Here is a 15,611-nt window from a genome sequence, read left to right as displayed (position 1 = left end):
GGTGCCCGGCGCTCGCCTCCTGGAAGCCGCGGGTCGGCGCTCGCCCCCGAGGGCGCCGGGGCCTCCGCACTCGAACAGAAACTGCTCTTCCATTGATTGGGCCCCGTTGGGCGAGCGGCCGGTGCGTGTGCCCCGAGCGAGCGCGTGCGGAAGGCAGAGGGCAGGAAGTAGGACTTCTGCAGCGACGGTGGCGGCGCGGCGCAGGGGACGGAGCCTTCCTATTTATGTGTCTGCCGGCGTTCGCCTTCGCCGCCCGAAGACTTCAGGGAGCGTCTCCGAGCTGCGTTCCCCGCGTGTGAGGCACGGAAGGGCTGGCTGTCTGAGCACCATGATCACCCATTAACCTCCAAACTTTCCTTTTTCTTAACCCAAAGAATATCGGTGATTTTTGTCCACTGCTAGCAGAAGAGGAGAGGACCCAGGGCTCTTGAAATGCAGCAAAATCCTTATTTCTAAGCAGGCCCGAGATAGTGATATGCAGACCCCCTCTACTCAGTGAAGTTTTCTATCCTATGGATATCGGTCTTGAGATTTGAGATCGGAGAGCAGTCCTGTCTGCACTGGGTCCCGCAACCTCCGTCCTTTCAATGCCCAGTTTTCTCTGGGACTGCTGGCCTTCCCTGGAGATCAGAGCGCTGCTTTGTGCCATGGGCTGTATTCAGAGCATCGGGGGCAAAGCCAGAGTCTTCCGGGAAGGCATCACCGTGATTGACGTGAAAGCCTCTATTGACCCCATCCCCACCAGCATCGATGAGTCCCTCCAGCGTGGTGCTCCGCTACAGGACACCCCACTTCCGGGCCTCGGCCAGGTGGTCATGCCACCCATCCCCAAGAAAGAGACCTGGGTCGTTGGCTGGATTCAGGCGTGCAGCCACATGGAGTTCTACAACCAGTATGGGGAACAGGGCATGTGAGTACTGCTCGGACACAGGCTGTCGGGGGTGGGGGGGTGCTGCTCGGGGTGGGGAGCTTGGAGGTCTGGGGTGGGAGGGAAGCTTCAGGCAGCGGTGGAAGCCGTCCCTGTGTCCTCCTTGGCCAGGTGATCTCCAGGGTTTGCCTGGTGATTCGGATCGGGGTCACGGCTCTGGGACCTCTCTTCCTGCTGTCACCGGCCCCTGGGGTTCCTGCGTCCTTCCCTGCGAGATGCTGAGAAAGCAGAGGCACGTTCCACCAGGTGTCTCTTTGGCAAAACAAGCGGGCTGTCCTGGGGCTGCTAGAGAGGCTGAGGCTTGGCACCCCCCTCTCGCTGCCCCCCACTCCACCCCACCCCGGGGCTCAGGCCTCCCGGAGAGGTCCATGTGGCGGAAGTTAAGGAGAAGACAGTGGAGCCCTCCATAGTTACTTGCACAGGTGCCGGGCTCGAACTTGTCTCTGCAGTGTTTTCACATGCATATCAGGACGGGGAGGTGGGGGGGGGGGAACGCTTTGCTGTTCCGGTGTTTTGTTTGAGAGGGTGGCTCGTTTTAGAAACCGAGCCTTCTCGGTTCAGGGTATAGCGTTTTTCTCTCCCCGAGGCAGAAGGCAGCTTGATGTAGACATCCTGTGTCAGTGTCCAGAAGGCTCCAGAGGGGCCCTCACAGCTGAGAGGAGCCCACTGGCCTCTTCCGTCCAGCCTGGGGTCCAGAACGTTCCCAGGACAATGCACGTCTGGGTGCAGGACACGGGGAGCCGGCGCCTTCTTTCCTGGCATGCGCTGGGGTTCCTGGGGGTGGTCGTCCCAGTGTGGAAAGAGAAGAGGTGGCCAGGAAGGAAAGCACTTAGCTTCCAGGGCCGCCTGAAGACAGGGAGGTGAAAATAGCTGTTTCCGAGCACGAGGTCCCTCTGAGAGAGCGAGGCGGGCCCCCGGGACAGCTTCCCAACTGTGCCCGGGACTGGCGGGGGACACTCTCCCACGGCCAGCCTCTCCAGGTGCACGCTGCTTCTTCCCGGTTCTTCCAGGGAGGAGCGGAGCAGGGGAGCACCCCCAGGACTTGGGCCTTTTTCCCGGGTCCCAGGACATCCTGGGCCCCTCCGAAGTTAGAGGGGGCGGGGAGGGGATGGAAGGCGGCAGGACGCTAAATCTCATTGCGTTTCCTTAATGACTCTGAAGTTGTAAGGCAGACCGAGAAACGCGGTGTAAAGCGTAAAATGAGGGCGTAAACAGGATCACCCCACAGGGGCCCACGCGGGGCATGTCCCTCCATCAACCCGATGTCTCTACCCAAGGCCCTTTCATCTCCAAAGTGGCTTTTAACTCGGTGTGTGTGTGTGTATGTATGTGTGAGGGGGGGTGCTGACTTTCCATTGCAAGAAGGGAAACATGAGTCTGAGTTATTCGGTGTGGCCTAGATCCTAGGAAGCCTTCAGCCAGAAACCTTTTTTGGACCCTGCAAAGGATCCGGGACGAGTGACAAGACACAGGCGCAGAGGGTTTTCTGGGGGTTTTGAGGCACAGGCTACGTTCTTCCCGAGAAGGGGTAGGGAAGGCAGAGGGTTTTGCTGACCATGGAAAGATTGGAAAGATCCGAGCGCCGGGAGGAAGTTGGGGGAGAACCAAAGGGGCCGAGTGCCGAGGCGGCGCGGCGGGCAGCGAGGAGGAACAGGCCCGGCCGGGGCCTCCAGTTCCCCATCTGCGCACAGGGGCTTAAAGCCTCCGCTCTGAGCACTTTCAGGCACTGTTGCTGGAGGCAGGCCTGAGGCCGGAGACCCGAGATGACTTTCCCTTTCTGTGCCAGTCCTTGGTTCCTGGTTAGAGGAACCCAGTGCGCACCTAGACTGCAGTCAGGCAGACCTGGGCGGGCGTCCAGGCTCTGCCACTTTCCAGGGTGTGTGACCTCAGCCACTCTGACCCTCGGTTTCCCCGTCTGCAAGTAGGGCCAGTCGTAGTCCTTGCCCTGTAGCTTTTACTGCGAGAATTACGAGAGATGACGTTTGTCAAGCAGTCGGCACGGCACTAAGCCCTCGGTGGTCTTTAACGTGGTTATTATGTGAGCGTTCTTCTCTCCTGGGGGGTGGGTGGGGGTGAGCCACGGTGACCGTTAAAAAGTTGAGAATCGTGGCTGAATCCGGGCAGATCAAACTTCTCCTGGGAGTGAAGTTTCTCCTGAGCCCAGGTCTCTCTCGTTCACAAAGCACCCACTTCCTGACTTTTAAAAATGTTAAAATAGCGCAAGTCACGAATGATTTGAGCTCTCCGAGGTTGAAGGCCGTTTTGTGTGCTTTCCATTTGCTTCCTTTTGTTTCCTCCTCTGCCCTGCCCTGCCCCCCACCCCGCCCCCTCTCGGGTCCCCCTGCACCCGCTCTTCCTGCCTCCGCACTCCCGGCTGGGGCAGGACCAGCTCCACAGAGAGGGCAGAACCTGAGGCTCTCTGGACAGGGGCCGTGTGGAGTCATCCCCCCGCCAGCCACCTCGTGTGCCGGGTGACAGCCGCCAGGGCGGATAAGGAGAGAACTGCCCGCAGGTGGCTCTGAGGGGCCAGGGAGAGGACAGTGCTAGGTGACCACCGTGTGGCTGAGACGCTGAGTTGGAAAAAGCTCCACTTACCACTGATTGGCCAAATCGTGCTAAAAAGTGGAATTAGCAGAGAGCATGGCTCCTCCGATCCTGGGCAGAGCTCTGTATTCGACCGGCGGCCTCTGCAGATGAGAAGGGCTTGTTTAGAGAAAGCCTGATGTCTGCTCCTTCTTGAGCATTGGAAACATTTAGGTGCCATCTTCCCAACCCCAACTACGCTCTTTCCTGTTTTTTTTTTTTTTATATATATATTAACGTTTATTCAATTTAGAGAGAGAGAGAGAGAGGAGAGAGAGAGAGAGAGTCAGAGCACGATCAGGGGGAGGGGCAGAGAGAGAGGGAGACAGAGGATCCGAAACGGGCTCCAGGCCCCGAGCGGTCAGCACAGAGCCTGACGCGGGGCTCGAACTCGCGATCGCGGGGCAAGATCTCAATGCCAGGAGCACCCAGCGCCCCCGCTGTGATCTCAGACCCTGCCCGATGTCTCCGGGAAGGGTGCAGAGCCACCCTCGAATGAGAAACCGCCAGACTAGACCCAGAGGATCGAGATCATTAGAATGAAACCCACGACCGGGACCTCAGTGGCCAGGGGAGAGGGAAGCCAGGTGGCAAAGGTTAAGGTCAGGGCTCCCGTTCTCTACGAACGGGCTTGTATTCAAAATATTAATTCCAAATCCTTAACCGGAACCCGTAATACCCTTTGACGTTATCCCTGCTTAAAAGTAATCCCTAATCCAGGAGAACTTTACAGAATGACATCCCGGGCTGGAAATGTATGCAGTGGAACTGTCACACAAGCCACCTCGGTGATTCCCCGACTCCTCCAGAGGAGAGCCATGGAGCGCTGAGTTTCTCCGTGCCAGCTTCACGGGATTCTATATGGTTTTCGGGCCAGCCCACACTGCTTTAAAGCCACCTCCCCCCACCCCAAACTGTTGGAGACACCTGTCTTCACAACCCCATCCTCCGCAATTCCTCAGCCACCACCTGTCAGCTGGCACAGCCTTCTAAGTGACAAGTCACAGTTTCTAGCCCGTGTGGGAGACGCTTCATGTCGTCCCTCGTTTGCCCTTCTCTGAAGCCCTCAGGGCGGCCGGCCCACGGCCAAGGCCAAAGGGCAGACTTGGGGGTGAAGTGGGGGGAATAGCTCAAGAGACAGGGTCTCTCAGGGGGGACAGTGCACCTCCCCTCACCCTTGTCCCCCTGGTCCAGCCGGGTGCGGATCCTAGCTCCGCCCTCCCGCGGTGCTGTGACCTGAGACCAGTCTCTAGCCTTTCCGGGCCTCTCTGTTCCCATCTGTGAGATGGGGAGAATGGTCCCTTCCCTCCTTGGGTTGCTGTGAGGGTTAAATGAGATAGTGCACGATAAGAGCTCAGCACAGTGCCCGGCACACACGATGCACCTCGATCCACGACAGATGTCGGTGTGATAGCTGCTAGTAGTTGATTATTAAATCTGGGATGCCCGGCGGAGTCAGCGGGAAGACTGCTGTATGTAGAGCCGCTCTCTCTTCCGGGGTTGGGTGTCGCAGACCCGCCTACGGCGTGAGAGCCTTGAGCGAGGAGATCTGCAAGGTCCTTCCAGCCAGCACACGGGGGGACACTGCTTCGGGACCACAAGGAGGCTGGTGGGAAGGGGCAGGCGGGGGCGCAGGGACTGAGGCCACAGGCCGGTGGCAGGACGCCGGAGCTGGGTGATGAACAGAGCTGCCCGGGCTCCCTTCCTGTGTCCAAGGACGTCATGGGGACCCTCCTTTCATGACGAGGACACAGCCTCTGAGACCTGAGGCCATTGCCCAAGGAGCCTTGCTCTGCTCCAGCGGGTGACCACGTGGCCCTTCCTGCAGCCGCGGGGCCCACACAGAACAATCGAGGACGAAGCTTCCTCTCTGGGACCGGAAGGCTGCCTCCCCCCATCTGCTGGGCCCTGGCGGAGGCGAGGGTGGCGTGGGTGGGAGAGGGAAGTCCTTGTTTCCAGGCTTTGGGGCGGGAGGAAGTGAGGGGGACTGCCCAGCCCAAAGAGAGCTCCCCACGGACCGGCCCCAGCCAAGCGATGGCTCCAACCCTCACCTTCCGAGTGCCGAAAACAAAAGCTGGCTGCGCCCGGAGACGTGCGAGGAGGCACCCGACAGCCGTGGCAATCAGGGAAATAACAAATTAAATCCTGAGATCTTCTGCTCTTTGCTGATCGGCTCCGGGTAGAAATGCAGCTGATTCGGTGTTGGGGTTGGGGGGAAATGGACAGCCTCACGGGCTGTTTGAGGGGGGTACATACAGTTCAGGCAGCGTCTAGAAGGTGGGTTTGGCTGGCCTCTGTTACAATTGCAAACCTACATGCCCTTCAGTGCTGTTCTACCTGTAGAGTTTGTCTTACAGGGACTTGAGCACCTGGCCCGGGGCCTGGCATAGGTAGGCGTACAAAAAACATCTGAACAACAACAACAAATGCCTAACGTGTGAATGGAAGACCCAGGCCAGAAGGATGTATATATGAGGATGAAAACTCCAGCACTTGCAAAAAAAAAAATTTTTTTTTTTTTTAAATATAAGGGGACGCCTGGGTGGCTCGGTCGGGTAAGCATCCGACTTTGGCTCAGGTCGTGATCTCACAGTTCGCGAGTTTGAGCCTCACACTGGGCTCTGGGCTGACAGCGTGGAGTCTGCTTGGGATCCTCTGTCTCCCTCTCTCTGCCCCTCCCTCCTTGTGCCCCTCGCTCGCTCGCTCTCACTCTGCCTCTCCAAAATAAAACGTTTCTTTAAAAGTTGTAAAGCATGTAGCGTAGGAAACCCATTTTTGTTTAAAAGAAAACACTGTGAATGGGAACACGTTACTGTGGGTCTATGCAGAGAAAGGTCTAGAAGGATGTTTACCAAAGCGTGATGTGTGAGTAACCTCAGTGAGGTGGGGGCGGGCGTGGAAGACGTGGCTTTCCTTTCTCACTTCATATACTTCTCTATAGCGATTTTTTTTTTTTTTTAAAGAAAAACACAGCTTTTACAACTAAAATTAAGATCAGGCACCGTTGGTCCTTTCCAGGGGATATGGTGCTTGGGGCCTGGATGAAGGGGGGGGGTGGGCTGCAAAAGGAGTTGGGGCTTGGTTTTTGGGAGAGCCTGGGAGCAGGCAGTGGGGGGGACACCCCCAGACCCTCCCGGAGAGCAGGTGCCTGGTGGGACAGGGGCTGACCTGGCAGGCGGCACACGGGCAGAAAATCAGGAACGGGGCTCCCCGGTTGCAAACTTTTGCAGAATTTGACGTTTTGCAAATTGTACAAGACCATGAGATCTGTAAACTGGGGACTGGGCGAGATAAGCCTAAGGCCAGCGGACCAGGTGGGCAGAAAAGCCTCGGTCCACAGCAGCCCTCTTGCCCTCAAGCCTCAACTCCTTGTCTGTAAATGAGTTTCTCAGAGCATCTAATGGGCATCAGTTGTGGGATGTGAAATAATATTGAAGTGAACTCATTTAAGCCTAAGTACAACTGTAATTAATGTTTATTTATTTTTGAGAGAGAGAGAGAGAGACAGTGCGAGCAGGGGAGGGGCAGAGAGAGAGGGAGACACGAATCGCAAGCAGGCTCCAGGCTCTGAGCCGTCAGCACAGAGCCCGATGTGGGGCTTGAACTCACAAACCATGAGATCGTGACCTGAGCTGAGGTCGGCACTTAACCAACAGAGCCACCCAGGCGCCCCGATACAACGTAATTTAAAGCAATGTATTTATTTGAATGTATATTTGGGGGAAAAATGTATCTAGGATACTCAACATGTTATTTCCGTGTGTTTCTTAGGAAAACTAAATGCAGTTTTTTAAAAAAATGATTTTAAGGAAAACAATGAAGTGAATAATAGTACAGGAAGTATATAGAATGTAGATGGGACCAAAATGAACAGAGATGGGAAGTTTGGAAACTCTTCCCTGAGACCCCTGTCTGAGGTCCAGTCTGGCTCTGGGGTCCAGAACTCAAACGCGGTCAGAGCCCCGGGAGAGGCGGGGGAACCCGGGGGTGTGAGGGGCCGTCTGTTTTGGGGGGAGCGCCCTTCAGGCTCTTCTGGGCGGCTGGGAGAGGTGTGCTCCTGTCGTCCAAGGTCAATGAAAGGGCCAGCCTCACCTTCCCTCCGAGGCACCGCGCTGGGCATCCCTGGTTTCCTTCACCTCCACCCAGAAGCTTTTGCCCCATGATGCTCCCGGCCCCCAGGGGTGGCCCTCAGCATCGCCTCTACCCTCCTCGGTCTCCAGGGAAGGCCTTTCTAACCCCTTCAGACCCACACCCTCGGCCAGCTGTGATGCTCGAGCTCGTGTGTGTATGTGCGTGTGTGTGTGAGTGTTGGGCGAGGCCCTGTGTTGGAGGCCTGTGGGTAAGGGCCTCTGTGTGTGTGTGTGCACATGCGTGTGTGTGTGTGTGTGCATGGTTGAGTGAGGGTCTTTTGAAACGCTGGCTAAGAGCTCCCTCAGGTTGCGGGTCCTGGCCTGGCGGCTTTGTGGTTGTGTGACCTTGAGTAGGCCTGTACCGTCTCCAAGCCTCTTGTATAAAACGTTGCCCCTCTGACGTGTCCCCAGGGTGGTTGAGGAGAATCACTGGGGGACGTACGGACATAGGGTACCTGACACGTCCTCTGTTGCTTAGGGAACATGACCATTGTCACGGCGTCACTGCAAGGACAGCGGTGCTAGGGACAGCTACTCCAGGTGGGACAATGCATGAATGGGGTGGCTTTGGGCACTCTAACTCCTCTAAGGAGACCCGCTTTTTGGGGCCCAGGCCCTGAAGGCGAGGCCGGGCAGGCCGCCCACAGTCACCGATCCAGGCCACCAACACTTATTTGCCTACATCCTGGAGGCCTGGCCCCTGCCCTCTAGAGATCATCACCAAGCGATCGCAATGGTCATCGGATCACCCCTGTGCATGCTCTAGGAAGCAGCAGGGCGAAGGACTGAATGGCAGGCGGATATGGGGGCCACCTGGGTTGGGTCAGGGTGGGCTTCTCTGGGGGGCTCCGGAGCTGAGCCATGAGGAGCAGTGACCCGCACAGGAGGAGGAGGGACATGGTCCTGGCATGAAGCCTCGAGACGGGGGGGGGGGACAGGAGGGGCACGGCCCATTAGAGGAACTGAGAGCGGCTGGTGGGTCTGGAGCCTGGGAGAGTGTGCGTGGTGTGCATGAGGGGTCCTGGGCTTCAGATGCGTTGGCTTTGAGGGACAGTGCAGACAGATTTGTGTTTTGACAAGATCACTCCCGCTTCTGGGAGAATATTGTAGGAGGCAGGAGTAGAGGCCGGGAGACCCGGGAGGAGGGAGGGGTCCTGGCCAGGGTGAAGACAGAGGAGAAGGGGAGTGTGCAGAGGTGAGAGAGAGAGAGTCCAGGATGGTGCAGGTGCCCGGAGGGTGGCAGCGTCCTCCAGTGGCAGGTGCTCTGCACACACTGATGGCAGGTGCTCTGCACACACTGATGGCAGGTGCTCTGCAACACCGGTGGCGGGTGCTCTGCAAACATTGGTGAGTGGATGGTGGATGGGGATTGCCACAGGAACAGGGCATGTGAGGGAGAGTGAGGAGGTCTGATTCCGACGTGTGTGTGCACAGTCCTGGGAGCCTTGCTCACACCTTTAAGTGGCCTCTGTGCACCACAGCCCGCCTGTGGGACCTCTGCCGTGCAACAAGGCAAAGGTTCGGTTGTGCAGGGCTGGGGTCCCACCTTGCCCCTCTCTGCCATGGAGCAAAGAACCGAGGGTCTGCTTTGAAGTTCAAGGTCGTCCCAGAACAACAGGGAATCTTGGAGGAGGCAGTGACTGCATGCAGTTCATTCCTTTCCAAGCATGTATGATCCCCAAACTGCGGAGGTCACAAAGGCTTTCAGATCAGTCAGGGCTGGCATACCTCTAAATGCCCCCCCAACATGGTTTCTGGAAGATTCTACGTATGGCCGTTTCTATGTTTATATCAATACATAATCATCACAAAAACCTTGCAAGGTGGGTAGGACTATCCTCAGTTAACTGATGAGAAAACGGAGGCTCCGAGACTTGTAACTTAATCAGAGCTAGTAGCTGGACTGAGGCTCGATCCGGGCTGGTGTGTGTCCCCCAGAAGTTGTTCCCTTAACTGCATTCACTCCCACCTCGTCGACTAGGCGAGGGCGGCGGGGGGTGGCTGGGGCCCTGGGGAACAGAGGCAGCCCATGCGGGCCTGTGATGATTGGAAGACAAGGCTCCAGAACTGATTCTGAGTAATATCCCACATGAGACACGACCGTCTGCTGGCTCATAAGGACCGTCACCCGCCTGTGACTGAGCCGAGGCTCGGGCATTTGGAGGCTGGGGAGGAAAGGAAACCTGAGGCTGGGGGAGAGGGGGGCGCTCTGGTGCTGAGCCCCACTCCCTCAAAACAAGCCAGCTCTTAGGAAGTGAAGACAGCCCATGAAGAGTAAAGTCCTTTGCAAGTTTACTTTCTGCCTTAAAAAAAAAGGAAACCTTTTGCAAGTGAGTACGGTCACCGTGAGAGCACAGAGTGGGTGCTTTCTAGGCGCCTGGACACAGGTGGGGCAAAGGCACAGGCTTCTAAGGAATCTAGGACAGGGACCCTAAACTCCTTGTCCGGCCCGTGATACCAACCTTCGAGGAGGCCGGGTCAGCAGGCTCACGACCTGCTGTGTGGGTGGCCTGCCCGGCCTCGCCTGCCCGTTGACTGCTGTGGCCTGTTGGCTTCGGGACCGGTGGGGACTCAGAACCGGGAGGTCGTTTGAGCTGCTGCCCCAGTTCCCTGGGAGTTTGATGAGCTCAGGGCCCGGGCAGGAGATGGCCCTGGTAGGCCAGGTGTTTACCCTAATTTGGACTTTTTCAGTGAAATGAAAACAGAAATGAAATAAACCAGGAGAATTAGCAAAATCTCATGCCTCTTCATCCCTACCAGGGGGCCCCAGGTTTGCTAATCGCTGAGTGAAGCGATGCATTTTGGTGGAGGGTGCGATAAGTTTTATAGCGATAAGTTATGCCCAATGAAATTCACCATCTGAACCATTTTTGAGTTGGGTGGCATTAAGTCCATCCACGTCGTTGTGTATCTGTTTCCAGAACGTTCCCATTTTCTCCACCTGGAACTCTACACCCATTAAACATTGACTCTCCGCCCCCGCTCCCCTGGTATCCACTGTTTCTACTTTGTTTCTATGAATTTGATGACCCGAGGGAGATCTCCTATACGTGGAATCATACAGTATTTATCCTTTTGTGTCTGACTTATCCTTACTCAGCATGATGTCTTCAAGGTTCATCCACGCTGTAGCATACTGCAAAGTTTCCTTCTTTTCGAGGCTGAAGAATATTCCATTGTGTGGACAGACCCATTTTGTTTATCCACGCTCCGTCGATGGACACTTGGGTTTCTCCCACCTTTTGCCCACTGCGAATCATGCGGCTATGACCAGAACGCGTCGCAGGGAGCAGCGTATTCTGGAGAGGACCGCTGGCTTCCTCGGTTGTGCCGAAGTCTGGGTGCAGCACGTCCTGACCTTTGGGATCACGGGGGCTCGGGTGGGAGTGGCCCTGGATGAAGTCTGGCCGCCTGGGTCCCAGGCCCCACTGCTTGGGGAAGAAAAATCCAGCCCCTGGCTTCACTCTCTTTATCTGCCGGGCGCACGATGGACAGGAGTGTTGTTGATGAGTGTTGATGCCCCAGACGCTGCTGTGCTCCCAGCCCCCCGGGGGCACGTGTCCCCAGAGTAACTTAGGACAGGTTGGTGTCTCCTTCCGCCTGAGAGTCACTGTCACAGTAACAGTTGCCATGACCGAGTTGAGATGGTGCAGGAGGACAGGATGTGGCTTTGACGGGGGCTGTGTCTGGGGAGCCCAGACGTGACGGTGGCTGTCTGTGTATCATTTGGTGCCGCCCTGGCCCTGCGAGGTGAGCCTCAGGGATGCAGCCTTGTGGGTGGCCGACTGAGTAAACTGGTCTTCCTGTCCTCAGGTCCAGCTGGGAGCTCCCGGACCTCCAGGAGGGCAAGATCGAGGCCATCAGTGACTCAGATGGGGTGAACTACCCCTGGTACGGCAACACCACGGAGACGTGCACCATCGTGGGCCCCACCAAGAGAGACTCCAAGTTCATCATCAGCATGAACGACAACTTCTACCCCAGCGTCACATGGGCCGTGCCCGTCAGTGAGAGCAAACGTGGCCAAGCTGACCAACATCTACCGGGACCAGAGCTTCACCACGTGGCTGGTGGCCACCAATACCTCGACCAATGACATGATCATTTTGCAGACGCTGCACTGGCGTATGCAGCTCAGCATCGAGGTGAACCCCAACCGGCCCCTCGGCCAGCGCGCCAGCTGCGGGAGCCCATCGCCCAGGACCAGCCCAAGATCTGAGCAAGAACGAGCCGATACCGCCCAGCGCCCTGGTCAAGCCCAATGCCAACCGACGCTCAGGTCCTCATGTGGCGGCCCAAGTACGGGCAGCCGCTCGTGGTGATCCCGCCCAAGCACGGTAACGGCCAGGGCGCCCTGCTAGGCTAGACTCGAATTATAACGCTGCTCCTACCCACACCCGCACGGACTCTTCGGTCATTCAGCAAAATACAACCACTCTACCTTCTCGAGCGGGCGGATCTCACTGTGCAAAGGCCCCGGGATGGCCTCCCCCAGCCCTCTTGGCACTGCTTCCTTTCGGGGAGGGGGAGGCCCGGCCGGGACACCTGACCCACGTGCCCCTTCACCTCGGGTCTCCTCTCTTGGCAGTTCATTCACTTGCAAGCCTCCCCGAATCAACTGCTTTTTCAGTTTTTCTTCTTCTTCTTCTTCGTTTTTGTTTTTTGTTTTTTTGTTTGTTTTTTAAACACCTCTTTACGAGGTTCAGGGGCGGGAGGAGGCGGAGCCGGTCATGACCCTGACCGGCACTGCTGCTGATCTGTGAGTGGCGGCTCCCCCCACCCCCGTGGCAGCTCCCTCGTCCCCCATCACGCGGCCTTACGTAGACTCGCTTTGCCAAACTTCTTCTGCCTTAAGCTGAATTTAAAGGAAAAAGCCCCAAACCGACAAAGAAATAGGATCTCTTTTCTACCGGACTGTTCACCTTCCGCTAGAGGTGAGGGAAGGGGCAGGGCCAGGGCAGAGAGAGAGGGTGCCTGGCCCCTCCTCCCGGGTGGCTGGGGGGGGGGGGGGGGGCAGGGGGACAGATTTAGACCTAAAACCAGCTGCTCATTCTTTCGTTTCAGCAGAAACGAAACCAGACAGACCACCTAAAGACCACCCCACCCCTTCTCTCGGGCTCAGGTGGAAACCCCCGTGCCCCACCCCCCCACCCCATACCTGTGCAGAAGGGATCTGGGCTTCCCTCCTCTCTCTTCTTGGCAGCCTTAACTTGCCTGGGGTGGATCTGGGAGGAGAGAAGGAGGGTTGAGCCCAGGGGATTTTCGCCATTCCTGTCCTCAGCACCCAGCCACAGATGGGTCCGCCTTTCCCTTTTCCGTCCACACTGGCCCCAAACGCCTGGAGGGCCGGCCACCTTGAGCCAGATTTAGTTCTAACATAAGAAAGGCGGGTGACTTCCCTCCTGGCTCCTTCTCAGGGGATGCCCCTCCCGGGGGCTCTGGGGGCAGCTGCAAACAGGCTCTGGGCGCCAGTGTCGGAGGGTTGGGGAGACGCTGTCCGGCGGGGGGCGGGGGGGGGGGGGTGGTCCTGGATCTGGGGAGGCCGGGAAGGCTGTCGGCAGACACCCCTCTGCTGCTGATTCTCAAGGAAGCAAAGCGGGGCCTCGGGCTGGTGGGGGTCACGCGGGGCCGTGGTTGACAGGCATCGGGGCCACTCTGGAGGCTGGTGGGGACAGCGTGGCCAGTCTGGAGGGCCACCTTCCCTCGGGTCCAGGGCCCTCCGGAGCCCTAGGATGGTCCTGAGCGACGCCGAGCCTTCTGCCTTGAAGGCTGCTTGCGGGACCTACGAGGGACACCCCACGGAAGCCCCCCTTCCTCCAGCTTGCCAAACCCCACAGCCACTTCACCCGGCCCTGGGTTTCCAACTAATAATAATACCCAAGCACAGAAAACCGTCAGCAAAGAAAAAGCGTTCATTTCTGCAGCCGATGAGCCACTTGGACGAGCCCCGGTGACAGCGTGGGAGGATGTGGGTCACCTTGCTCTGCTCCTTTATCCACGTGGTAGTATACTTATCCAAGGGTGCTTCACGCCCAAACTGTCTCTCCAGCCCCGCTCCCGACATCAGGCCCACAGCTGTCCCGGAACAATGGGACTGTGGTTGCCTGCGCGATGCCCGGGAACCCCTGTGTCAGGCCTAGGACCTTCCCCCTGTGCCCCTTGGTGTGTAGAGACCCAGTCGCCCCGGGGAGGCCTGAGCCTCGAGTGAGAGGGACGATGGGTCCAGCTCTACCTCTGGGGAAGGGCCAGGCCGGGAGCGGGTGGGCGGGGGGCCAGGGTGACGGCGTCCTGATGCCGTGGACAGGACCTGGCCTCCTAACAGAGCGGCCCTTCTCTGCACTCAGGTCTCTCTTGCACTAAAAAAGGAAGAAGGGCCTGGGCGAGGGGGTCAGGAAGCTGGAGTTCTGGTTCTGGGCTGGGTCACCACGAGGGGATCTTACTGTGCTAGGGGGTGGCCCTGAGCTGCTGGGGGCAGCGTCCCGCAAATAGGCGCTCGCTGAGCGTGAGCGATCCCTCCTCCCAGGAGCCGGCGCTGTGCCCACCCGAAGGGGGCACGCCTGCTGTGGCTGCCCGCTCCCCCACCCCCCGGCATGCCTGGGCCCCAGCTCACCTTGCTCCCTGACTCACACCTGCCCCTCCTGTACCCCTTCTCTCCTCTGTCCCTCCCGGCCTTCTGAACACGGGGCTGGAAAGACCCTGGAGAAACGGCAGGTCTGGCCAAGGACACTGGGCTTAGCTTGGGTCTGGTCCCTGGGCCCCTCCCTGTCGGGAGCACAGACCCCAGGCTTCTCACCTGGGTCCCCAATCCCTCCGGTGTCCCCGTTTCCTGGCGTGGCACACTCCTCCAGCAATAAGGACCATCCGTGGTCGTGGAGAGTACTGTGAAAACAAAACAATGCACTTACCAGGAGGCACAAGACTCTTGAAGACATGTAACATTAACCTTTTTGAAAAACAACAAATATTCACAAGAGAAATAAAATGTAATTTTAAAGTAGGCCTGGCTAGGGTCGGATGTTTCTAAGTGCTGGTTCATTTTGGGGTCCACGGGCCTGTATTGCGGCCACGGGAGTGAGCGTATTGGAGGTGGGTCACCTTATTGACGCGTCCTCCGCTGTCCTGCAGCCTGGGGCCTCAGGTCCCCGCCCAAGGTGCCCTGGCTGTGCCCCGTGGTGAGGAGGGACCGCAGGCTTGAGGTGGAGGCAGGACTTGAGGGCGGCTTGGCTTTCTGGAAAACAGAAGAAACCCGTGCGACAAGGGGAGTTAGTGCTCAGATGGGGCCCTTACCCCCTGGACCTTGCAAACCTGTCTTCGCATGGAGAAGCAGGCATCAGGACAGTGTCAGTCTAGAACGTGGCCCTGTGCCCTGCCCCCAGCGGCAGGTGACGGAAGGGGGTTGCGTGGGGCCCAAGCCTGCAGAGTAAAACTTTCTTTTACTGAGAACTTTCTTATGAAGGAGGGGAGGTGGGTGAGCCCAGAGGTCCTGGAGTGGGTGTGGGCTCTGAGGGCGGGCCATGGATTCCAGGCAATGTGCACCAGTTTGGGGTCAGACACCAAGCCTCTCCGAGCCCCATTTACCTTGTATGGAAAGTGGCGATTCTTTGGGTAGCCGCCTCCCAGCTGAAGTGGTGAAAACACGGGTCCTACTCAGTTTCCCAGGTGTTAACTTACTGAACCCTCACAAAACCAGGTGCTATCGGGATCCCCATTTTACAGATGAGGCAACTGAGGGACAGAGGAGTCGACAAGCTGCCCAAAGGCCACGCCTCCGGGAAGAGGCAGAGGTGGAGTTTGAACCCCGGCCCTGGAGCCAAACCCTTACCGCTGCACGCGCACGCTCAATCTTGGCTTGTTGCTGCGAAGCATACATTTGGTGCTCAATAAGTGTCAATGACTATTAAGAAAGCCCCGTGCCTTTGGCTCACTCCATCCTGGGCTTCCCCGGGAAGGAAATGCCTCTCCCCTCCCAC

The 15,611-nt window shown here is 57.8% G+C and overlaps 1 protein-coding gene across 1 annotated transcript; it reads left to right on the top strand.

Moving 5' to 3' along the window:
- On the top strand, window positions 1-14,638 carry FAM78A (family with sequence similarity 78 member A). The gene is given in 8 exon segments (XM_030293224.1): window positions 1-758; window positions 760-802; window positions 805-910; window positions 11,455-11,656; window positions 11,658-11,817; window positions 11,820-11,852; window positions 11,855-11,910; window positions 11,912-14,638. Coding segments are annotated over 8 exon segments (867 nt in total). The 5' UTR covers window positions 1-587; the 3' UTR covers window positions 12,008-14,638.
- Window positions 14,639-15,611: the final 973 nt, after the last annotated feature.

The sequence above is a fragment of the Lynx canadensis genome, chromosome D4 (assembly GCF_007474595.2).
Source record: "Lynx canadensis isolate LIC74 chromosome D4, mLynCan4.pri.v2, whole genome shotgun sequence".
In the NCBI taxonomy this organism is placed as follows: Eukaryota; Metazoa; Chordata; class Mammalia; order Carnivora; family Felidae; genus Lynx; species Lynx canadensis.
Note: the sequence above shows the minus strand (reverse complement) of the source record. Positions and strands in the feature narration are given on the sequence as shown.